The 23,455-nt window shown below is 44.8% G+C and overlaps 1 protein-coding gene across 3 annotated transcripts in view; it reads left to right on the top strand.

The window, feature by feature from the left end:
* traf6 (TNF receptor-associated factor 6) overlaps positions 1-23,455 on the top strand; it is a 53,087-nt gene that overhangs the window by 21,847 nt on the left and 7,785 nt on the right. For 2 of the 3 annotated variants that reach the window (XM_041198038.1, XM_041198037.1), the window contains 4 exons: positions 12,552-12,702; positions 14,004-14,162; positions 18,136-18,207; positions 20,994-21,041. In XM_041198038.1, the coding sequence (XP_041053972.1) occupies positions 12,552-12,702; positions 14,004-14,162; positions 18,136-18,207; positions 20,994-21,041 (430 nt within the window). The remainder of the gene's footprint in view (positions 1-12,551; positions 12,703-14,003; positions 14,163-18,135; positions 18,208-20,993; positions 21,042-23,455) is intronic. The other variant, XM_041198039.1, reaches the window with a different exon arrangement.

Genomic DNA, 23,455 nt, shown 5'->3' with positions numbered 1-23,455 from the left:
ATCCTCAGGCTAATCAGGAGCTTGATGAAATTGCAAAGTATCTCATCCATTGAAAAAAAAACAACTCTTCTAAATAACAAACTGCCATTTCCCTAGTGACAATATCATTCAACACTAATTTGAATGCCTTGTCCTTGCAGTACATGAATCCTAACTTCATTTCAAGGATGATAAATGTACACCATTTGGTGGAGTTCCAACTTTTGGATAGTGGAATTCTGGCTTTTTAATTTTTTTTTCTGATTTCCACCTCTTCTTGGCCACTGCCGTCTCCAAGTGGCCCAAAGAGTGGAGGAGAGCGTCCTTGGAAAGCCCAGAAAATCCCAGCCAATTATGAGGCCAGGAGCAGGCTAGGCGAAGCTGCCACTCATCCCCCTGGGTGGGCCCGCCCTGCTGCTGGCTGCTTGGGTGGAGCCGTGGGATTCGGCAATTGGACAGGGCGGGTGAGAGGCAGAGCAGTGGAGCCCAAGCCACGGTGAGTTTAGGCAGGCCAGGGGTGGGGAGAGGAGGGGGCTGGGGAAAGGGGCTGCTGAGTCAGTGGGTGGGAGGGGTTGGGAAGAGGGGCATGTGTATGGTGGGGGCTGATTGGAGGAGGAGGGATTTTTCCTGGTGGCCAAAGATTCAGTAATATAGAGAACTTTGCTCAAACCTACATGAGTATGTAACATAATCTTTTTCCAGAGTACTTAAAATGCATATTTTCGTATTTATATGGTGTATTTTTATATGTTGATCTGTAATATGTGAATTTTAATTTAAAGCCAGTATTTGTTGCCCATCCCTAATTGTGCTTGAGAAGGGATTGGTAAGTTAAAATGGAGTCATATGGGAAAATATTTGCAAAACACTGCCACAGTATTTTGCTTTGCTTCACATAAATAATCCAGCAAGGTCATGTTCTGTTGTTAGCATGGGCTTCATCCTGTATTACATGCACTGACTACACTGAATGGTGAAACGCAGAGGTCACTTGGTAACTCGATACAAATGCATTGGTCCACAGTCTTGACAGTAATAGATGGTAAACAAAGGGAAAACTAACGTTTCTACCCTCTAGGAACCAATAATTTTGCCCATTTGATGTGGCCGTAAGCATTTGCATTCACCACGGATCTTAAAAAGTGCTATGATTACACAATTCTTTGTCACAAAAAAATTCAGAATTTTTTTTATCTTCGGCCTTTCATCTCTGCTCCTTGACTTGCCCTTCCAAACTGTGAACAAAGGGATTTTTCTGGCTGTCTTGTACCTGTGCAATAATTTTAATCTTAACGAGTACTTTTTCCATGGACTGATACAACTCCCTGACCATTTTGTACCAGTCTTCTGCTTTTGAAAAGGATATAACCCCTTCTGCAAAACTTGGTGACTAATTAAAGCTATCTACTTTAAGTATATTTATTAACTAAGTTGACTATTGCTTTAATATCCACCCTAATTCTATACTTCATTGTTACTGGATTAGAAATCCCAAGGCCTGGACTAATCCAGAGAACAGTGGCAGATTGAGAATTTGAACTCTGTTTATAAATAATATCTGAAAATAATGAATCAAATTTCTTTTTAAAGAATTGCATTGAAGCTCTCATTGTTAACTAAAAGCGTAATAGAGAAAATAACAACGTGAGACATTCGTATTTTGGAATAGGAATTAAGTAAAGACCTGCAGCCTAGTTAAATCTATGCTTGCTCTTACTTCTGCTTAATTTTGTTTAATAAACTATAGTTTACTCTGATATCAAACAATGACAACTTGCATTTATATAGCACTTTTAAAATAGAAAAACATCTCAAAGCATTTCGTGGGTTTGACCAGACAACAATGGGTAATGAGTCAAAGATGGAGATATTAAGAGAGGCAATTAAAAGTTTGCTCCAGAGGGGAGCTTTTGAGTTGGATTTCAAAAGGATAGAGGCAGAGTTTTAGAGATTTCCAGAGTGCAGGGCCTAGCTGCTGAAGGGAGTGGGGCATCCACACAAGGCTGGAGTCAGAGGCATGCAGAATTCTTGTAGGGTTGGAGAGCCGGAGAAGATTACAGAACTTTGGGTCTGGGGGAGGGGTTGGCAGATTATGAACGGATTTAATTATAAGGATAAGAACTTTAAATTTCTGGGATAGGGGATCAGGTCAGCAAGCACAGGATGATGGATGAATTAGGTCTTGGCATGCGTTAGGATGTTCTTAGTGAGCTCACTGTCAGGATCAGAAGTAACAAAACCATAAATGAGGGTTTCAGCTGTCAGTGAGCTGAGGCAGGAGCAGAGTCTGTTGATGTTGCGATGTTGGAATGAAGAAGTCTTTGTGCTTGAGAGGGTATGGGTTGGGAAGCTGGGTTCAAATAGGACATTGAGGTCACAAAGAGTTTGGTTCAACTGGAATAGTGGCATGGGGGAATGGAATCGATGGCTAAAATATGGATTTTGGGACTGGGGCTGAAGACTTTACTAACGTAGGTAATCTATCTGATAATCTTATCTGCAGTGTGATGCACATTGGGAAAAAGGCTCATTGTTCAATCTGCAACCAGCTATCTCAGATCATTTCACAATGAATGCTGTGTTTGATTCATGTGAAGCGTCAGTTTACCTGTGGAAAGCATTTTGCCTTTGGCCACCAAGAAAATATCTTGAATACATCCAAATTGTAAACGATTTAAAGCTGACATGTTCCTTTGTGAATATTTTTAGACTTTTGTTTACATAAGTATGCTGCCACCTACCTGAAAGCATACCTCCTACTGCTACCCCTACATTAATAATCCCAAATGTTCTTAACAACCTTGGATTGTTTGTCAAGATTTGCAGCCATATGCATAAAATGAGTTTATCTCTGTGCTTGTAGTACCAGTAACTACAATTGCGTATGAGAGGGAGCTGTGGCACATTACTCAAGCTGGTACCCAGCGTCCTGTGTTGGTTCAGTCCTCATTAGTCAGACTTACAGCCAATCACAACCAGGAAGTATGTGGTTTTCATTTTTGTTTGTGATAGTTTATGCTGGTCTTAAACCATGGGAGTGGCAATATTACATAACAAAGTGTGAGCAAAGTATTCCAGGACTGCAACATGCTTGTTATTATACTAATAACATTGTGACATTTCCCTAATGAACGAGAGCTGCACCAGTGAGTGCTTTGACACAGTTAGTGTCAGCATTGGCTCAGTTGTAGATCTTACCTCTTCATCAGAAGGTCATGGTTTCATAAGATAATGGTTCAGAGGGACTGAGGCATGCGTTAGAAACTGGAAGGAGCGAGTGTCTATGGTGCAAAGAAAACTGGGCATGTGGGAGCGATGCTCCCTCTCCATTGCGGTTAAGAACCTGGTCATCAGGTGTGAGGCACTCTCGCTGTTGCTGTACGTGGCGCAGGTCTGGCTCATTCCAGACTCCTGAGGATGGTGATCACCTGAGCCATCTTTCGCTTTATCTGAAGGTTGAAAATGGATCGTGTCTGCAGGGATGCGATGTACAAGCCTCTAGATAAAGGGGGAGAAAACATGCCCAACATCGCTGTCATACTGATGGCCACCTTTGTGTGCGGCTGCATCAAGCTGTGCGTAGACCCTCGGGACGCAAACACCAAGTGTCACTACGTGCTGAGGTTCTACCTGTCCCTGGTGTTGCAAAGGATGGGTCTGGCCACGCTGCCGCGGAACACTCCAAGTAGTTGGACTGTACTGTACCACCTGTCCCTCATGGAAAAATTTATGCAGAGAAACACCTTTGACCACAAGTCCATCAGGCAGTGGTCAGCACATAATGTCTTAGAGGCCCTGCGGGAAAAGGAGAGGGTGGATCCTGTGGGATGGTTCCCTGAGCAGACTGTCAAAGTTATTTGGCAGAATGCCTCATCACCAGAACTTTCCAACAAGCACCAAGATGTAGCTTGGCTGGTGGTGAGAAAGGCCCTCCCTGTCAGATCCTTCCTACACGCTAGGAGTCCCACCCCCTCTGCACATCGCCCTCGAGGTGGCTGTGGTGGGGATGAGACTGTTGTTCACCTCCTTGTGGATTGTGCCTTTGCAAAGAAGGTCTGGAGAGGATGCAGTGGTTTCTGTCAAAGTTCATCCCGAGCAGTTCTGTGACACAGGACTCTGTGCTCTACGGGCTGTTCCCAGGGACACACAACGAGACAAACATCAGCTGCAGCTGGAGGATCATCAACTCAGTGAAAGATGCTCTTTGGTCTGCCCGAAACTTGTTGGTCTTCCAGCGCAAAGAGTTGTCCTCAACCGAGTGTTGCAGACTGGCACATTCCAAGGTCCAGGACTACGTGCTGAGGGACGCAGTAAAGCTTGGAGCAGCTGCCGCAAAGGCGCAATGGGGAAAGGTCACTGTCTAAGACCTTTCTGCCATAGTGCACCGAGGGGCTGGGAGAGATATAGACCCCTTGGGCTGTACAGCTCACAATAAATGTATGCAGTGAATACTAATTGTATTATAATTGTATTGAAGCACCTCAGAATTCAACATGATGTATGTTGATAACTCCAATACCACTGTCTGATTGTTTGCATTGACCATATTGAAATGGTTGTAATATTCATTGATTGTATTGATGCACCTTGTGATACATGTGTAAACGTTGAATCTGATTGTACTTATGTGAAGGTGATTTTGAAATGTTTTGGAATGTCCTTCCAGATATTTTATGAATAAAGTATATTTTTCAAAAAAAAGTAGATCGCTTCTTGGCCTTTTGGCTAAGATCAAGTGTAGTCGTGAAGTGATGGCTATAACCAGTCGAGCCCCATACCATGGGGTATGTAACACCGTTCAGGTGACAGTGAAGGACAGCGAAGGAGGGGCGCCCATGGATCGGGCCTTCTTCAACAAGTGGATCCTGTTGAAGGCGTGTGGATTTGAAGCGGAGGAGATCTACTCCCTGCAAGACTTCCCCAACGCTAGATATTTTGACATGACCTTCAGGAGTATGGCAGCTTGCGTCAAGTTCCTGAAGGTGTTCGAGGAGAAGAGAGACTAGCTGGATCCTGACAGTGGAGTTGCTCTTTGCTCTGCCGTTGCAATGGGACCATGTGGTGATGGTGCATCTCTACAACTCCCATGTCCCTGTCGCCGATGTGCTCACCTTCCTCAGAAGATACGTCAACAGGGTTGGAAGCTGCACTGAGGTTAGTGACGCCTTCAGGATTTGGACAAGCAAATACCAGATCAAGGTCATGCTCAAGACCGATGGTAAGGGAGCCATCCTCCACCCTCCTTCCAGCTTCTCTATCGGGGGAAGCCGTGGCTACCTTGTTTATGCTGGGCAGCCCAAACTTTGTCACTCATGCAGCAAGTCTGGTCACGTGGCAGCCAATTGCAGCGCCGCCTTCTGCAAGAACTGCAAACAGTAAGGGCACCAGACAAAGGACTGCAAAGAGACTAAGTGCTGCAACCTGTGTGGCGAGGCAGGCCACCTCTACAGGACCTGCCTCAAACACTGCCTCACTTATGCACAGGCAGCCAAAGCCAATGAGGAGGAAGCAGATGAAATGCTTCGTGTCACTACTACCAAGGACACTTGCAACCCTCCAACCACCAAGGCCTCCAGTGAGAACAACGGGACAAAGGAGGGCACAGAGAGAGACAAGGTGGAGGAAAAGATTGAGGCAGCAGACAGCCAATCAACTGCACTGCCCCCTGAACCTCCCACTCCTCAGGAGAGCGAATCAATGGAGGAGGAAGCAGTGGAAAATCAGCAGGGGGAGTGGCAGCTGGTGAAGAGAGCCAAAAGGAAGAACGGGCTAAGAAGGGACCAAGCCACTTCCCAGACAAGTGGCAAGAGGCGTCTTCTATCTGACACGGATGACAAGGGCAGCTGGTCTTCAGACGAAGAAGGGCAAGGGCGGCACCTACAGAAGAAGCGGCAAAGCTCTAGGGAGTTGGAGGACAAGACACCCGAGCTCCAGAACATTGGAGACAATGAGGAGACCAGCGCACCCCAACTTTGCCCACAACCCGAAGAGGCCAGCGCACCCCAGCCCCGGGAATCTGGGAGCAGTGAAGCACTCAGTGCACCCCAGCTCCGGGAAGCCGGGAGCCGCAACGCACCAGATGGGGAGAGGATCGGAGAGACTTCTCCAACGGAAGACATTTCAAATCTCGTCCCTTGCACGAACCCCTAGATGCCATCTGAGCGGAACATCTCCAGTGCGGTGGTTCAGGACAGTTTCCTCAGCCCATCCAAAGTGAGGCAATTTGTGAACACTATGGGTATGCAGGAGCAGACCAAAGGTCTGGAACTCTCAAAGGCAACAGGTTTGGTGAGAGACTAAATGCTTTAAAATGGGTGTAAAGATAAATGTGCGTAGCATTAAATCTACTACACGATGTGTTGCGACATTGGACTATCTTGCCAAGGTGAAAGCTGACCTGTTGTTTCTGTGGGAGTGTGCGATACCGCACCTCAGCTCCTACAGGCAATGGTCACAATGCTGGTCCCATGGGCCATCGATCTGGTCTGGAGGAAATGACTCTCATTCTCCCGGCCTGGGGATTCTGCTGCGGGGAGGCAACTTCACCGTCTCAGAGGTTGAGGAGGTGGTGGGCAGGCGCCTCCTCGTGGCAGATGTAATGTACAAGAATGCTGCACTGCGGCGAGTGGCTGGCGGTCTTTCAGCAGCTCCCACTGCTGCTGGCCTCCTCCAGGCCGGTCATTCTGGGCGGTGACTACAACTGCATCATCGATGCAACTGGAGAGTCCGTTAGGGCTGACAGCCGATTGGACACTGTGTCCAGATCCCTGATGGAAATAGTAAAGGATGCCAAGCTGCATGACGTCTTCAGCAACCCTGCAGACGGAGCACAGCGTAGATACACCTGGTCGCGGCCAGACGGGTCCATCCATTCCAGGATAGACTTCCTGTTTGTGTCCCGTGCTCGCAGTCAGATCCACTGACGTCAAGCCGGTGTTCTTCTCTGACCACTGCCTCCTACTGGCTGACTATCACTTAGAGGAAGACCAGAAGGTTGGCGGGGGGGGCATGGAAGCTAAACATGTAATTGCTGAGCCCAGAGAACATTGAGGAGCTCAAGAGGGATTACAAAGGTTGGAGAACCGTGAAACCCCCCTTTGAGCCCCTGACACACTGGTGGGAAGCGATCAAGGGAAACATCGAGGTTTTTCATCCAGAAAGCTTGAAAGGAACAGAGGGAAATGTCCCGACTCCAGAAAAACATGCAGAACCTGCTCTGGCTGTAGTCGATGGATGTCGATGTCAAGGAGAAACTCCAAGAGTTGAAGAGCCAGCAAGCCTCGCTCTTTGCCTCGGAAGCCTCCAAGATCATCTTCCGGTCCAGAGTCCGCTCCGTGGAGCAGGACGAGACGTGCTCACGTTTCTTCTTCCAAAAGGTACACAGAGAGAGCTCTGTGATCAGCAGCCTGAAGAAAGAAGATGGCTCAGTAAAGTCATTGCAGTCTGACATTTTGAGGATCACCAAATCCTTTTATGCTGGATTGTATGACGTGAAGCCCACAGACAGCATGGCCTCCCAGTCCTTCCTGTCCTCTATCACAACAATACACGGGAGAGCCTGGACAAACTGCTAATCCTGACAAACTGACTAAGGCCCTTGAGTCCTTCGAGAAGAGTAAAACTCCCGGAAACGACGGCTTGCTGGCTGAGTTGTATTCGGCTCTGTGGGACTGGATCGGCCCAGACCTGCTAGAGGTGTACGAGAGTATGCTTCTGGCCGGCAGCATGTCAGAATCCATGAGGAAAGGCATCATCACCCTCATCTACAAGCACAAGGGGGAAAGGGAGGAAATTAGAAATTGACGACCCATTTCACTGTTGAATGTGGACTATAAGATTCTGTCCAAGGTCATTGCTAATCGGGTCAAGTCTGCTCTGGAATTGGTGATCCACCCTGACCAGACCTGCGCTGTGCCGGGCAGGAAGATCTCTGACAGCCTCATGCTACTCAGGGATACAATTGCCTATGTGCAGGACAGGGGTGTGGACACCTACCTATCAGCCTGGATCAGGAGAAGGCCTTTGACAGAATATCGCACACCTACATGGTGGATGTGCTCTCCAAAATGGGGTTTGGGGAGGGAATTCGCAATTGGATCCAACTGCTCTACACTAATATCAGTAGCGCAGTCTCAGTCAATGGGTGGGAATCAGATAGCTTTCCTATTAAATCTGGAGTCAGGCAGGGCTGCTCTCTCTCCCCTGTCCAGCTTGTGTGTTGTGTAGAACCCTTTCTTGAGTCCATCAGGAAGGATCCGGGCATAAGAGGAGTGACAATACCAGGCATTGGAGGCACTTGGGTCAAAGCCTCCCTGTACATGGACGATGTCGCCGTCTTCTGCTCGTTTCCACTGTCAGTGCGCAGACTGATCCACATCTGCGACCAGTTCGAACTGGCCTCGGGAGCCAAGGTAAATTGTGGGAAGAGCGAGGCCATGTTCTTTGGGAACTGGGCTGACCGATCTTTTGTCCCATTCACCGTCAGGGCTGATGGCCTGAAGGTGCTGGGGATATGGATCGGAGGGACCGGGGCACACGTTAGAAACTGGAAGGAGCGAGTGTCTATGGTACAAAGAAAACTGGGCATGTGGGAGCAACACTCCCTCTCCATTGTGGGTAAGAACCTGGTCATCAGGTGTGAGGCACTCTCGCTGTTGCTGTATGTGGCACAGGTCTGGCCTATTCCAGACTCCTGCGCAATGGTGATCACCCGAGCCATCTTTTGCTTTATCTGGAGGTCGAAAATGGATCGTGTCTGCAGGGACGCGATGTACAAGCCTCTAGATAAGGGGGGGAAAAAACGTGCCCAACATCGCCCTCATACTGATGGCCACCTTTGTGTGCAGCTGCATCAAGCTGTGCGTAGACCCTCGGTACGCAAACACCAAGTATCACTACATGCTGAGGTTCTACCTGTCCCTGGTATTGCGAAGGATGGGTCTGGCCACCCTGCCGCGGAATGCTCCAAGTAGTTGGACTGTACCGTACCACCTGTCCCTAGTGGAAAAATTTATGCAGAGAAACACCTTTGACCACAAGTCCATCAGGCAGTGGTCTGCACATAACGTCTTAGAGGCCCTGCGGGAAAAGGAGAGGGTGAATCCTGTGGGATGGTTCCCCGAACAGACTGTCAAAGTTATTTTCCAACTTTCCAACAAGCACCAAGATGTAGCTTGGCTGGTGGTGAGAAAGGCCCTCCATGTCAGATCCTTCCTACACGCCAGGAGTCTCACCCCCTCTGCATGTTGCCCTCGAGGTGGCTGTGGTGGGAACGAGACTGTTGTTCACCTCCTTGTGGATTGTGCCTTTGCAAAGAAGGTCTGGAGAGGATGCAGTGGTTTCTGTCAAAGTTCATCCCGAGCAGTTCTGTGACACAGGACTCTGTGCTCTATTGGCTGTTCCCAGGGACGCACACCGAGACAAACATCAGCTGCAGATGGAGGATCATCAACTCAGTGAAAGATGCTCTTTGGTCTGCCCGAAACTTGTTGGTCTTCCTGCGCAAAGAGTTGTCCCCGACCGAGTGTTGCAGACTGGCACATTCCAAGGTCCAGGACTACGTGCTGAGGGATGCAGTAAAGCTTGAGGCAGCCTCCGCAAAAGCACAATGGGGAAAGGTCACTGTCTAAGACCTTTCTGCCATAGTGCACCGAGGGGCTGGGAGAGATATAGACCCCTTGGGCTGTACAGCTCACAATGAATGTATGCAGTGAATACTAATTGTATTATAATTGTATTGAAGCACCTCAGAGTGCAACATGATGTATGTTGATAACTCCAATACCATTCTCTGATTGTCTGCATTGACCATATTGAAATGGTTGTAATATTCATTGATTGTATTGATGCACCTCGTGATCCATATAAAAGTTGAATCTGATTGTATTTATGTGAAGGTGATTTTGAAATGTTTTGGAATGTTCTTCCAGATATTTTATGAATAAGGTATATTTTTCCAAAAAAAAGAACTAGGAGCAGGTCTCGAGAGCCAAGGTAAATCGTGGGAAGAGTGTGGGAACTGGGCTGACCGATACTTTGTCCTCTTCACCGTCAGGGCTGATGGCCTGAAGGTGCTGGGGATATGGTTCGGAGGGACCGGGGCATGTGTTGGAAACTGGAAGGAGCGAGTGTCTATGGTGCAAAGAAAACTGGGCATGTGGGAACGACGCTCCCTCTCCATTGCGGGTAAGAACCTGGTCATCAGGAGCGAGGCACTCTCGCTGCTGCTGTACGTGGTGTAGGTCTGCCTATTCCAGACTCCTGCACATTGGCGATCACCCGAGCCATCTTTTGCTTTATCTGGAGGTCGCAATGTACAAGCCTCTAGATAAGGGGGGGAAAAAAACGTTCATAAAATATCTGGAAGAACATTACAAAACATTTCAAAATCGCCATCACAAAAAGTACAATCAGATTCAACTTTTACACATGGATCACAAGGTGCATCAATACAATCAATGAATATTACAATCATTTCAATATGGTCATTACAGACAATCAGACAATGGTATTGGACTTATCAACATACAGCATGTTGCACTCTGAGGTGCTTCAATACAGTTATAATACAACTGGTATTCGATGCATACATTCATTGTGAGCTGTACAGCTCGATGAGTCTATACCTTTCCCAGCCCTTCAGTGCACTGTGGCAGAAAGGTCTTAAGACAGCATACTGTTTGCCTTCTTAATTGATTGTTATACCTGCATGTTAACTTTCAGTGACTCATGAACAAGGACACCCAAGTCCCTTTGAAGTTCAACCCTTCCCAGCCCCTCTCCATTTAAAAAAATATTTATGTATTTCTGCTTTTCCTACCAAAGTGGATAACCTCACATTTCTCCACATTGTATTTCACCTTCCAAAGTTTTGCCCACTTGCTTAGCTTCTCCAAATCCCCTTGAAGTGTCTTTGCATCCTCCCCACAACTCTCACTTTCACCTAGTTTTGTCTCATCTGCAAACTTGGAAATATTACATTTAATCCCCACATCCAAATCAATGATATAGATTGTGAATAGCTGGGGCTCAAGCACTGATCCTTGCTGTAGTCACAGCCTGCCAACCTGAAAATGACCCATTTATTCCTACTGTTTTCTGTCTGTTAACCAGTTCTCAATCCATGCCAGTATATTACCCCTAACCCCATGTGCTCTAATTTTGTTTACTAACCTCTTGAGTGGGACTTTAGCAAAAGCCTAAACATACCATATCCACTGGTTCCCCCTTGTCTATTCTGCTAGTTACACTTTCAAAAAAACTCCAACAGGTTTGTTAAGCATGGTTTCCTTTTCATAAATCCATGTTGCCTCTACCCAGTCCTACCATTAAGTGTCCAGTTATCACATCCTTTATTACGGATTCTAGCATTTTCCCTACTGCTGATGTCAGGCTAACAGGCCTGTAGTTCCCCATTTTCTATCTCCCTCCTTTCTTAATAGTGGGGTTACATTTGCCACCTTCCAATCTGCAGGAACCATTCCAGAGCCTATAGAATTTTGAAAGATGATCACCAATGCATCTACTATCTCTGCAGCTACCTTTTAGCACTCTGGTCTGATCATCAGCTCTGGGGCATTTATCTGCTTTCAATCCCTTTAATTTCTCTAGTGCTTTTTTTAAACATATTAATATCTTGCAGTTTCTAGTTTTACACTAGTCTCTTGGTTCTCCATTATTCCTGGGTGGTTTTTAGTATTTCCCTCTGAAGACAGACACAAAGTATTTGTTTAGTTTCTCTGCCGTTTCCTTATTCCCCATTATTAATTATCCTGACTCCACTTGTAATGGATCTGCATTTGTTTTTGTTAATCTTTTTCTTTTTGCATTCCTAAAGAAGCTTATACAATCCGTTTTTGTTTCTTGCTAGCTTACTCTCACTCTATTTCCCTCCCTTAATTTTTTTAAAATTCTAAAATGCTCCCAATTATCAGGCTTACCATTTTTTTTTGGCAACTTTATACGCCTCTCCTTTGATCTAATGCAATCCTTGATTTCTTTTGTTAGCCACGTCCGGAATGCTTTCTTTGCTGGGTTTTTGTGCATTAAAGGAATGTATTTTTGTTGTAAACTATGTATTAGTTCTTTAAATGTTAGCCATTGCCTGTCTACTGTCATACCTTTTAACATGGTTTCCCAATGTATCATAGAAAATTTTGCCCCTTGTACCTTATAGTTTCCTTTGTTATGAGATAATACTCTAGACTCTGATTGAACTACATTACCTGCAAGCCCCACTCACGAGTAATCCTGGCTGGCACTTTAGTGCAGAACTGTCCTTTGGATGAGATGTTAAAATGTCCGATAACATAGGAGAATGCAAGATATCCCACAGCACTATTCAAAGAAGAGCTGGAGAATTCTCTCCAGTTTGCTGTCCAATATTTATCTCTCAACCAGCACCATAAAAAAATAATTTATCTACTGCCTCTTTGGTGGGAGGGTGGGAGTGCAGCGGCGGCAGGGTGGGGGTTGTGGTTGCGCTGGGAGATGGGGTGGATAGGCTGGGACGTGGTGGGGCCGCTGGGAGGCTAAGACGAGGGTTCTAACCATTTTTTTTTTAAACCTCTCAGGGATGCTGGACACAAGTGCCCTGTGGATAATGAGATGCTGATGGAAGCCCAACTTTTCCCAGATAATTTTGCAAAACGGGAAATTCTTTCCCTGACAGTCAAGTGCCCCAACAAGGGCTGTTATCAGAAAATGGAGCTACGACATTTGGAGGTTAGTTTCGGGGGGGCGGGGGGGTTGTTTCTTTTCCACTGATCAGCTTTATTTTTCATCACTTTGTGATTTGTTGCCATTGATTGTTTTGGCTTTTTTAAAAGTTGCACGCCTGAATCTCATTGGCTATACTTAGTAAAATAGGGGAATAGGAAGGCTCCCCTGTTTCAAATTGTGTGCCTTATTCTTTAAAGTGATATGTATAGCATCCACAGATTGTCAATACACCGATTACCACCACAAAGCCCACCTTTCCTCAACCTATTGTCAAAGTGCCAGTCAGTTTAAGTGGGTCAGTGCTCTGTTCACTGTGGTCAATGGTCATACAGAGTCAGTCACTGCTGGATCCTGTGTGGTCATTGGCCATACTGACCCATTTACTACTGGATCCATTGTGGTCATTGGCCATACAAATCCATTTACTACTGGATCCAGTGTGGTCATTGGCCATACGGACCCATTTACTACTGGATCCAGTGTGGTCATTGGCCATGCAGACCCATTTACTACTGGATCCAGTGTGGTCATTGGCCATACAGATCCATTTACTATTGGATCCAGTGTGGTCATTGACCATACAGACCCATTTACTACTGGATCCAGTGTGGTCATTGGCCATACAGATCCATTTACTACTGTATCCAGTGTGGTCATTGGCCATACGGACCCATTTACTATTGGATCCAGTGTGGTCATTGACCATACAGACCCATTTACTACTGTATCCAGTGTGGTCATTGGCCATACAGACCCAGTCTATGCTTGACCCAGTGCGGTCATTGGCCATACAGACTCAGTCCATGCTGGATTCAGTGTGACCATTGGCCATGCAGACCCAGCCAGTGCACTCTGCTGCCCCTTCCCCCATAAAGTGACTCTGAATTAACAGCTAGGTGTGTGGGCTCAGGAGTCTGATCATGCAGAGGCAAGAGACAGCAGTGAGGGTGGAGGGAAGGAAAGTTCATACAGAAGTGAGCTGATTTACTTTAAACAAATACTGGCCAGTATTGTTGGCAATACAAGTTTCCTTACTCCTCGGGGAACCTTTTCAGTCACCTTGCTTCAGTCACAGCCAGCTTTCCCTGCCTGTGCTTCCGTGACCGGACCTTAAGGCCAACTTTGGTTGGTGGGAGTGGGGGGCGTCCACACAGAGAGGAGATCTGGTTGCAGTGTATTGACCTTAAAAGTGCTGAATAAAATTTGAGTAAGGTCTTGGTGACAGCTGGAAGTTTATGACCATTTAATGTGTACAGAAATTGGTTTCTTTGCCAGTGAGCCACTTTGTGCTGTGTATGTTACAGGACCACCAGGAGCAGTGTGAATACGCCATTGTTGACTGTCCGCAATGTGATGCTTTGCTCTGGCGAAAGGAACTGCAGGAGCACATGGAATCTGACTGTCCCAAGAGGCCTGTCGCCTGTGAGAACTGTGCCATGCTGATGGCCTATCAGGACAAAAAGGCAGGCTTCCTTTTTCCAAACCCTATCACTCCCACATCTCTGTCCTCCTCTAGCTAGGAACGCATGCAGTCCATCTGGCCTGTGGACTTCCTGTCATTCTGTAGATATTTCAAAATGTTCTAGTATTGCTTCCCTATTTGAAAGTGATTTATTTTGTTTCCTTCCCCTTTCTTCATTGTCCTTGTGCGCCACCTTCTCTCCCAGCTGTCAACACTGAGGACATATTAGGTGAAATAATAACAGAAAATGCTGGAAACCCTCAGCAGATTATGACAGCAACTGTGGAGAGAGACAGAGTCAACGCTTCAGGCACGTGACCTTTCATCAGAACTGGGAAAGAAGGTAAATGTTGGTCAGAACTTCCTCATTGGTCCCTTTCTACCTTGAAGAAGTTCTGATCTATTATTTACTTTCTTCCCCAGATCTGATGAAAAGTCACAGACCTGAAACGTTAACTCTGTTTCTCCCTCAGACGCTGTCATAATCTGCTGTGTGTTTCCAGCATTTTCTGTTTTTATCTCCGATTTCCAGCATCTGCAATATTCTGCTGTTCGAAGCATGTTAAGAATTCGGCATAGATACAAACCCAGTTGAATGCACATGGAAAGGGAGTTATTTTTCACATAGATGTACTTCAAAGAGTGACTGTTCTAAATGAAAAAGAGAGCGGCAGTCCCTGCTTCTGGCATCATTCCCTAAACATGGAAGCTTTAAGATGTCTTTTCCCAGGACTGCCAGTTTGCTGCTTTTGAGTGAACAAGTGTTCAAGGGGAAGATGGAGTCTAGTTTAACATTTCCACTGAAACTCTGATAGTGCAGCACGCTCAGTACTGCAGTCAGCTTAGATTATATGCCCAATTGTTTGGAGTGGAATATGAACTGATTCACGGCTGAATTTTGAGCCTAATACCGACGGAGAGTGCAGCGATCTCCTGTTTCTGTTTTAGTTGAAGTTTAATTAAAGCTACTAGCTTCTCCCAGAACCACTTGAGCTTTGCAGGCTTCTTCCTGTAACTGCTGGGGCTCCTTGAGCAGTAAGCTTCACCTTTGTCTTCCTCAGCAGCAGGGTGCTGTTCTTCATTTAAGTGAGTTTTAAAGTTTTATTTGTTAGAATGTAGCTTCGCTGGCTATGACAGCATTTATTGCCCATCCCTAATTGCCCTTGTTCAGAGGAAAATGAAAAGTCAACCCATTGCTGTGGGTCTGGAGTCACATGTTGGCCAGACCAGGTGAGGACAGCAGATTTCCTTCCCGAAAGGAATAATAATACACAATAATTGACAATGGTTCGATGTGGTCATCATTAGACTTTTAATTCCAAATTTTATTGAATCCCACCATCTGCTGTGGTGGGATTCAAACCCAGGTCCCCAGAGCATTACCGTGGGTCTCTGGAATACCAGACCAGTGACAATACCACTATGCCACCACCTTCCCTATCAAGCAGAGGAAAAAAATGTGTTCGAGTGCCAATATATCGTTACCAGTGATAGTAAAATGTAGGCCCCACCTTAGTTTTTAAATAGTGACGTTATGACTGTTGAGAGTGGCCATCGTGCTGTTGTTGAAGTGTTTCATACAGATTGAGCTTTCCATTCCCTAGTGGGTAACTCTGACACCAGGCAAGGGAGGATGTTTGATAGAAGTTGTCTTGACTCACTTTCAAGGGCTCTGGTGCAGCTAGGTAGCTACCTGTCCCCTCTCCCACTAAGGCCTAGGATATGAGATGGATATAAAATAGATTTAATGATTGATCTTCTCCCTGCCTCTCCCTCACCCAACCCAAATTGAGTTCCTTTTGCCACAGCATGATGGTGTTTGCTTGATTCAATGCTCCAATAGATCTGAGCTTATGTTATCTGTAGGAACCAGAACTTCAAGGATGATGGCCACATCCTGTGGGCTCAATCATGAATGCTAACCCTTTGGAGGAAGGACGCTGAGCACGAAACAAGCACTCCCTCAAATTAAAGTTAAATAACATTATTCAGAGAGGACAGAGCTCTTGCCCACTGCTTAATGGGCAGTTCAAAATGATAGATGACTGACAGATTTCCTGGTCCCTGTTGACCATTATACAATGTAGAGCAAAAAAGAGGAAGAAAAATAATAATTTTCAATTTGAAATACTAACCTGAAAGTTCAGTGTGGAAATGAATGTTTTACATTTGAATAACCCTGGTTTGTACACCAGAGGGCAGTGTCTTACTGCACACCTTATATCAGAATCATCATTTTAATAGGTTCAGCTACAGAAAACCAAGTTCTCCATCCAAAAATGAGCTTTCCTTTTTAATCTTTACTGGTTATTCTTGATATGTTGAAAAAAGTATTACCTGCTGTATACAGACAGTGGACGGCAAATCAAGAGGCTTTTTTTTTTAGCTTCAATTCATTGAAAGCCAAACACCATTTTATTTTTCTGCCCGTTATATCTCTGGTTCTCATGTACTTGTACCACTGAGAGATTTTATGCAATTGCTTATTTAGTAGTTAGCTAACCAATTTATTCACACTCTTAATTACATAGCTAAAATCTTGTAAAACAAGCATCTTATTCAACCATAGAATTAAAATGGACAGGACCCCTGTTATGATCTCAGTAGAGGCCCGTAACTTTTCAAAAGAAATTTCAGCTCCCAGTTAATAATTGGAAGAATTACTACAATCATGATTTCTCATCTTAAACAAAAACTTCTACTGTTTAAGAGTTAAAGCAAGTATTACAAATTTAACACTGTTTCATAAACACTTATACTTTAGACCTGAAACTATCAACAGAACACACTGTTCTACTTTTATTTCCACTCGAAAGTTCTCCAATACAGGATCTTGAGGATTCTTTCACTTCTGGGACCAAACAAGGTGTGCCATAGCTCTCATGAATTCACTTTAATTCTTCTGTGTTCCTGATATTCTCTGAGGTATGAGATTTATTGGGGTCCTTCCACTAGCATCCAGCAAGGTGAACCCTCCAACTCTTCTTCAACACCTCAGTTGTGGACCCCCCCAACTCAATCATGGGCCTCACTGCATTTTGTTTGGTGACTTCAAATCAGAAACACCCCTGGTTTCTGATAGTCCTCTGCAACTGGTTCCAGCTGCTTTGCAGCTCATGACTCAGTCTTCAAGTGCCTGTTTCTCTGAGAAATCACACAGATAAAACCCAAATCCAAAAAGAAAATCTCCCTGCAATCTATCGCCATGGCGACGTGGCTCCCCTGTGATGTATCAAATAGAAATTTAAATTAATTATCTCCAATTCCCAAACTCATTCCTTTGCTTTGGAAAACCATATGATTAATTTAAACCCTGTGTTATTGATTTAGCTGTAGACACCCTGTCTCCACCAAGAAGCTCGAAGATGGGGCCACCCATTGATTAGTGTTTTCCCACTTCTAACTCTGGTGACCTTATTAAATAAATATTGACCACCCTTTGATTTACAGATACTCTAGGTTTGTTTCCCTGCTTCCCAAACCAGGTGTTTCCATTTATCTTGCATGTAAAAATTTTAATTCCCAAGCTAAAATTTATACTCCTAAAATATATGAACCATAAAATTAGATATTGGTAACACTCCAATGGCCCAAAATACTCCCATTTATTTCCACTGTCTAAAATTCCAATGACCAAATCCCTTCCCATAAGACGTAAGAGCAGAAGTAGGCCAATCGGCCCATCGTGTCTGTTCCGCCATTCAATGAGATCATGACTGGTCTGATAATCCTCAACTCCACTTTCCTGCCATTTCCCCATAACCCTTGATTCCCTTAACAAGGCCATAAGACCCATTTATTCCCATTCTGCTGAATTCTTATGGACCAAACCTTTTCTCAATGTCAGTGTACTAAAAATAGTATAATATAGGCAGCATTGTCCAACAATTAGAGCCCTGACCTTGATTCCTAATCTAACTCATGAATGTTGCTGTTTGACTTTTATTGAACTATGGGTTTTGTTTATGATTCAGGATCATGATCTCAGTTGTCCATTGGCCAATGTTACTTGTGAGTACTGCAACATGGAGCTAATCAGAGAACAGGTGAGTGGATCCAATGATGTTACACTATTATACTATTAAAAATCCTGTGCAGACATGTTTTCTAATAATTCTTGAGATGTAGACAAGGCCAGGAGCACTCTGTGGCTGGATAAGATGGTAGGTGAGTCACTGCCTTGAGCATTGTACAGTCTGTACAGTGAAGGTGCTCCAACAAAACTGTTAGGGAAGGAGTGGGAACACTGGATACAACAAAGGCAATGGGCCCTGCCAACATATACTGGCTGTAGTGCTGAAGACTTAGGCTCCAAATTAGCCACACCTTTATGCAAGTTGTTTATGCCAGCACAGCTACAACACTGGCATCTATCTAACAAAGTAGAAACTTGCCTAGCTTTGTGTTTGCCATGTAAAATCCAAACTGACCAATTACCACACCATCAGAATGTTCTCGGTTATCAAAATGATGGAGGCAATGTTGACAATAGTGGCACTTACTAACCAATAACCTGCTCACTGATAACAATGACAACAACAACTTTATTTTTGATATATATATATTTTTATATATATATTTTTGATATATATATATATTTTATATATATATATTATATATTAGCACCTTAAAGAGAGCAAGGCACCTCAAGGCGCTTTAGAGGAGTGTCATTTGAAAACTTGATACCAAGCCGTATAACCGACATTAGGACGGATGTCCAATGGGTTTGGTTTTAAAGAGCATCTTAAAGGAGGAAAGTGAGAGAGAGAATTCCAAAGCTTGGGGCGTTGGCAACTGAAAGCAAAACTGCCGACAGTAAAGTGATTAAAATTAGGGATGCTCAAGAGTCCAGAGTTGGAGGAATATAGATACCTTGGAAGGCTGTCAGACCGGAAGTGATTACAGAGATAGGGAAGGGGCAATGCCATGGAGGGATTTGGAAACAAATTGAATTTTAAAATTGATACTTTGCTTAACTCAGTTAATGTATGTTGGTGAGCACAGGGCTGATAGGTGAAATGGGGTGTTGGGACATGGTGTGAGTTAAGACACAGGCAGCAGAGTTTTGGGTGACCTCAAGTTTATGCAGGGCCAGCCAGGAGTGTGTTGGAATGGTCATATCTAGAAGTAACAAAGGCTTAGATGAGAGTTTCAACAGCAGATGAGTTGAGGCAGGGGCAGTGTCAGGCAGTGTTGTGGAGGGTGATCTGAGTGATGGCAAAGATATGTGGTGGGAAGTTCAGTTAGGATCAAGTATGACATCAAGGTTGTCAATGATCTGGTTCAACCTCATTCATTTGCCATGGAGAAAGATGCAGTCAATGATTAGGGAATGAAGTTTGACGATAACATCTTTGGTCTTCTCAATATTTAATTAGAAGAAATTTCTGCTCTTCCAGTTCTGGATGTCAGGCAAACACTGTGACTGTTGGAGACTTGAGTGATGAGAGGGGTAGTGGTGAGGTAGAGCTGGGTGAGCATTGATTCTCCGTTTTCAGGTAATGTTGCCAAAGGTAGCATGAAGATGGGAATTAGGAGCAGGCAGAGGATAGATCCTTGGAAAACAAGAGGTAACCATCCGTGAATGGGAAGTCAAGGCATTGCTGATGATTCTTTGGCTGTGATTGGCTGGATAAGAATGGAACCAGGGCATACAGTCCCACCCCCCTGGACTAGGGGGAAAGGCGTGCGGGGAGGCAAGTGTGATCAACCACATCAAGCAGGCAGGTCAAGAAGGACGAGGACAGATAGGCTGCCATACTCATAGTCACATGGGATGTTGTTTATGATTTCACTAAGAGTGGTTTTGGTACTGTGCCAGTGACTGAAATAGGGCTGAGTTTAGGATCTGCCAAGATTATTCTGTGATGTTGATACAACCTTGATCCAAACATGAACTACAGAGCAAGATAAGTGACTGTCCTTGACATCAAGACAGCATCTGATTGTATATGGCACCAAGGTGCCCTGGTAAAATTGAAGTCAGTGGTGATCAAGGGGAAGACTCTTCACTGGTGGAGTTATTACTAGCACAAAGGAAGATGGGTTGTGGTAGTTGGAGGCCAGTTGTCTCAGCTTCAGGTCATTGCTGCAGGAATCTCATTAGAGCAGTATCTTGGGTTCACCCATCTTCAGCTGCTTCATCAATGACCTTATCTCCATTAAAAGGTCAGAAATAGGGATGTTTGCTGATGATTGCACAGTGTTTGGTACCATTCATGATAACTCAGATACTGAAGCAGTCCGAACGCACATGCAGCAATACCTGGACAACATCCAGGCTTGGGTTGATATGTGGTAAGTAACATTTGTGCCACACAAGTGCCAGGCAATGACCATCTCCAACAAAAGAGAATCTAACCACCCCTCCTTGACATTCAATGGCATTAGCATCACTGAATCCCCCACGATCAACATCCTGGGGTTCACCATTGACCAGAAACTTACCTGAACCAGCCAAATAAATTCTGTGGCTTCAAGAGCATGTAAGAGCAATTCTTAGGTTACAATGAGTGACTTGATCTGACTCACCGCCTTTCCACCATCAAGGCACAACTGTGGAGTTTGATAGAATATTCTGCACTGATGAGATCAGCACTTCTCAAAATTTTTGCGCTGAAGGGCCACGTTTCAAATTTATTAGTAATCGTGGGCTCCCATCTAAATTATGATATTGTATAATACTCAGTTTGAAAGTGTTGCATGTAAGGAGTGTTTTAATAACGCTTTTAAGAAAAGAGATATTTGCAGATATCAGTGAGATGAGCATGCCTGCTTCTCACCTTTGCTTTGATGTTTCACAATGATACCGTAAATTATTCTCCAATTCCAGGCGGGACTTCACTTTATCTTCCTGACCTTGGGGAAAATGGTGATATGGGTGAGCTATATATAGTTGTCCATTCTTTGAGTTTAAGTACATTGTACTTGAATATTTAATAAAAGCTCCCCACTCTTGATAAAGGCTGAAATTACCAGGCACCCACCCACCCGCCTTGGTAACTCTGGGTCTACTTTGCGATCTTCGTGTCATTCTCAGCGCTCCTTCATTCACGCTTTCCTCCAAGGTGTGATTGCCAGCTATCCTGTGCTGCACATGGAGTGGCGTACTCTGCTCCTAGCTCAAAGCAAGCCCCCCCTCATTCTTGTCCTGGGTGATTGCTCACATCGCCCACCCATAAGTCCAGCCTTGCTTGGTAAGTGCTTTCACATTCAATTGCGGATCCCCAAGGGTTTGTAGGCCCCAGTTTGAGAACCACTTGCCTGGATGAATGCTACTCCAACACCCAAACCTTGACACCACCCAGGACAAAACAACAGCTTGATCGGCACCCATCCACCACCTTAAACATTCACTCGCTAGACCAGCAGCCTACTGTGGCACAGTGTGTATCATATGCAAGATGCAACTGCAGCAATTCACCAAGGCTCCTTTGACAGCCCCTTTCAAACCTGCAACCTCCACTGCCTAGAAGGATAAGGTCAGCAGATGGATGGGAACACCAATACCTGTAAGTTTCCCACCAAGATGCACGCCATCCTGACTTGAAAATACATAGCTGTTCCTTCATCTCTGCCGTGTCAAAATCCTAGAATTCCCTGTGTAACAGCACAGTGTTAATGAAGTAACTTTTATGCCATACATGTGCCAGGCATTGACCATCTTCCAATAAGAGAGAATCTAACCATCTCCCCTTGGCATTCAATGGCATTACCATAGCTGAATCCCCCACCATCAACACCTCGGGGGCTACCATTGAACAGAAATTGAACTGGACCAGCCATATAAATAAAAAACAAAAACAAAATTACCTGGAAAAACTCAGCAGGTCTGGCAGTTTTTATCAGCCATATAAATAATTTGGTTGCAAGAGTAGGTCAGAGGCAGGGAGTTCTGGGGCAAATAATCCACCTCCTAACTCTCAAAAGTCTGTCCACCATCTACAAGGCGCAAGTTGGGAGTGTGATGGAATAGTCTCCACTTGCTAGGATGAGTGCAGCTCCAACAACACTCAAGAAGCTTGACACGATTCAGGACAAAGCAGCCCACTTGATTGGCACTCCATCCACAAACATCCACTCCCTCCACCACCAATGCACAGTGGCAGCAGTGTGTACCATATACAAGATGTATTGCAGAGCAATTTGCCTGGTCTTGTTTTACAGCACCTTCAAACCCACAACCTCTACCATCTAGAATAACAAGAGCAGATGCATGGGAACACCACCGCCTGGAAGTTCCCCTCGAAGCTACATACCACCCTGACTTGGAAATATATCACTGTTCCTTCACTGCTGGAACTCCCTCTCTAACAGCACTGTGGATGTACCTTATTATTGAGCACACTAACCCTTTTTTTCTCTCTCGGATTGAAACTCGTTCCAGTCTTGTCTTGTGTTCCTTTCCAACCACCCCCCCACTCCGTTTAAAATGCTACACATTTTAAGCACCAGAGTATTATGATTCCTAGGGCTCCATATAGTACACAGCCAGAGATCTATCTGATGTGTTGCATCCCTCCCACCTATATTATAATCTTATCAACATAAGTCGCAGCACTCAAATCTGAACACAGATGTACTGTTTTTTGGGAAAGTTGAGTAGCACAATATGTTAACATTTGACAAATGTTTGGTAGGTGTTTCCTGCTGTTGTCTATGAAATATCCCATTAGTAGCATTGGACAATGTGACCAAGTTAACTTCTGACTGCAAATAACTCACCTTAAGTGCCGATGGGTTACCCCTCAGGTAGCCTTGAGTTTGTGAAAGAAGTGGGAGCATTCACAAGTGCACAGCTATCTGTACGAGTGAGAGTATTCAGGTATTGGTGTGATTGGGTATGCATTGCATCCCCAAGAAGGGTTTGTTGACTTCTCTAGCATAGATATATCTAAGGAGAAAACATATGGGCATGAGGAAGAAAGCAATAGAAAGGTAACTGATAGGTCAAGCTGAAGTGGTGTGGGAGGAACGTCTCAATCTGATTTATTGGGGCATATCGATCACCTAGTGTTTTATGCGATTGTACATACCAAGATGATCTCAGGTTTGAGCTCTGGTTTATTCTAATCTGGAGCTGATCTGGAGTGGCAATTGTCTTGGGTGGCTCTTGTGTCAGGGGTGGGATAAAATTGTCCAGTGTATATTTACCAGCTAATCCATTGAAAAAGTAAGTGCTTTTCAGCATTGCCACTCACTGCTGATATTGTCATAGTACATGGGCTTTCTATTAATGACCTTTACTGTAAAGCATATTAGATTTTCTTTAACATTACACTGATGGGCCACTGG

Source organism: Carcharodon carcharias, chromosome 10 (genome assembly GCF_017639515.1).
Source record: "Carcharodon carcharias isolate sCarCar2 chromosome 10, sCarCar2.pri, whole genome shotgun sequence".
Taxonomy (NCBI): domain Eukaryota; kingdom Metazoa; phylum Chordata; class Chondrichthyes; order Lamniformes; family Lamnidae; genus Carcharodon; species Carcharodon carcharias.
The sequence above is the reverse complement of the archived record's forward strand: the minus strand, read 5'-3'. Positions and strand labels throughout refer to the sequence as shown.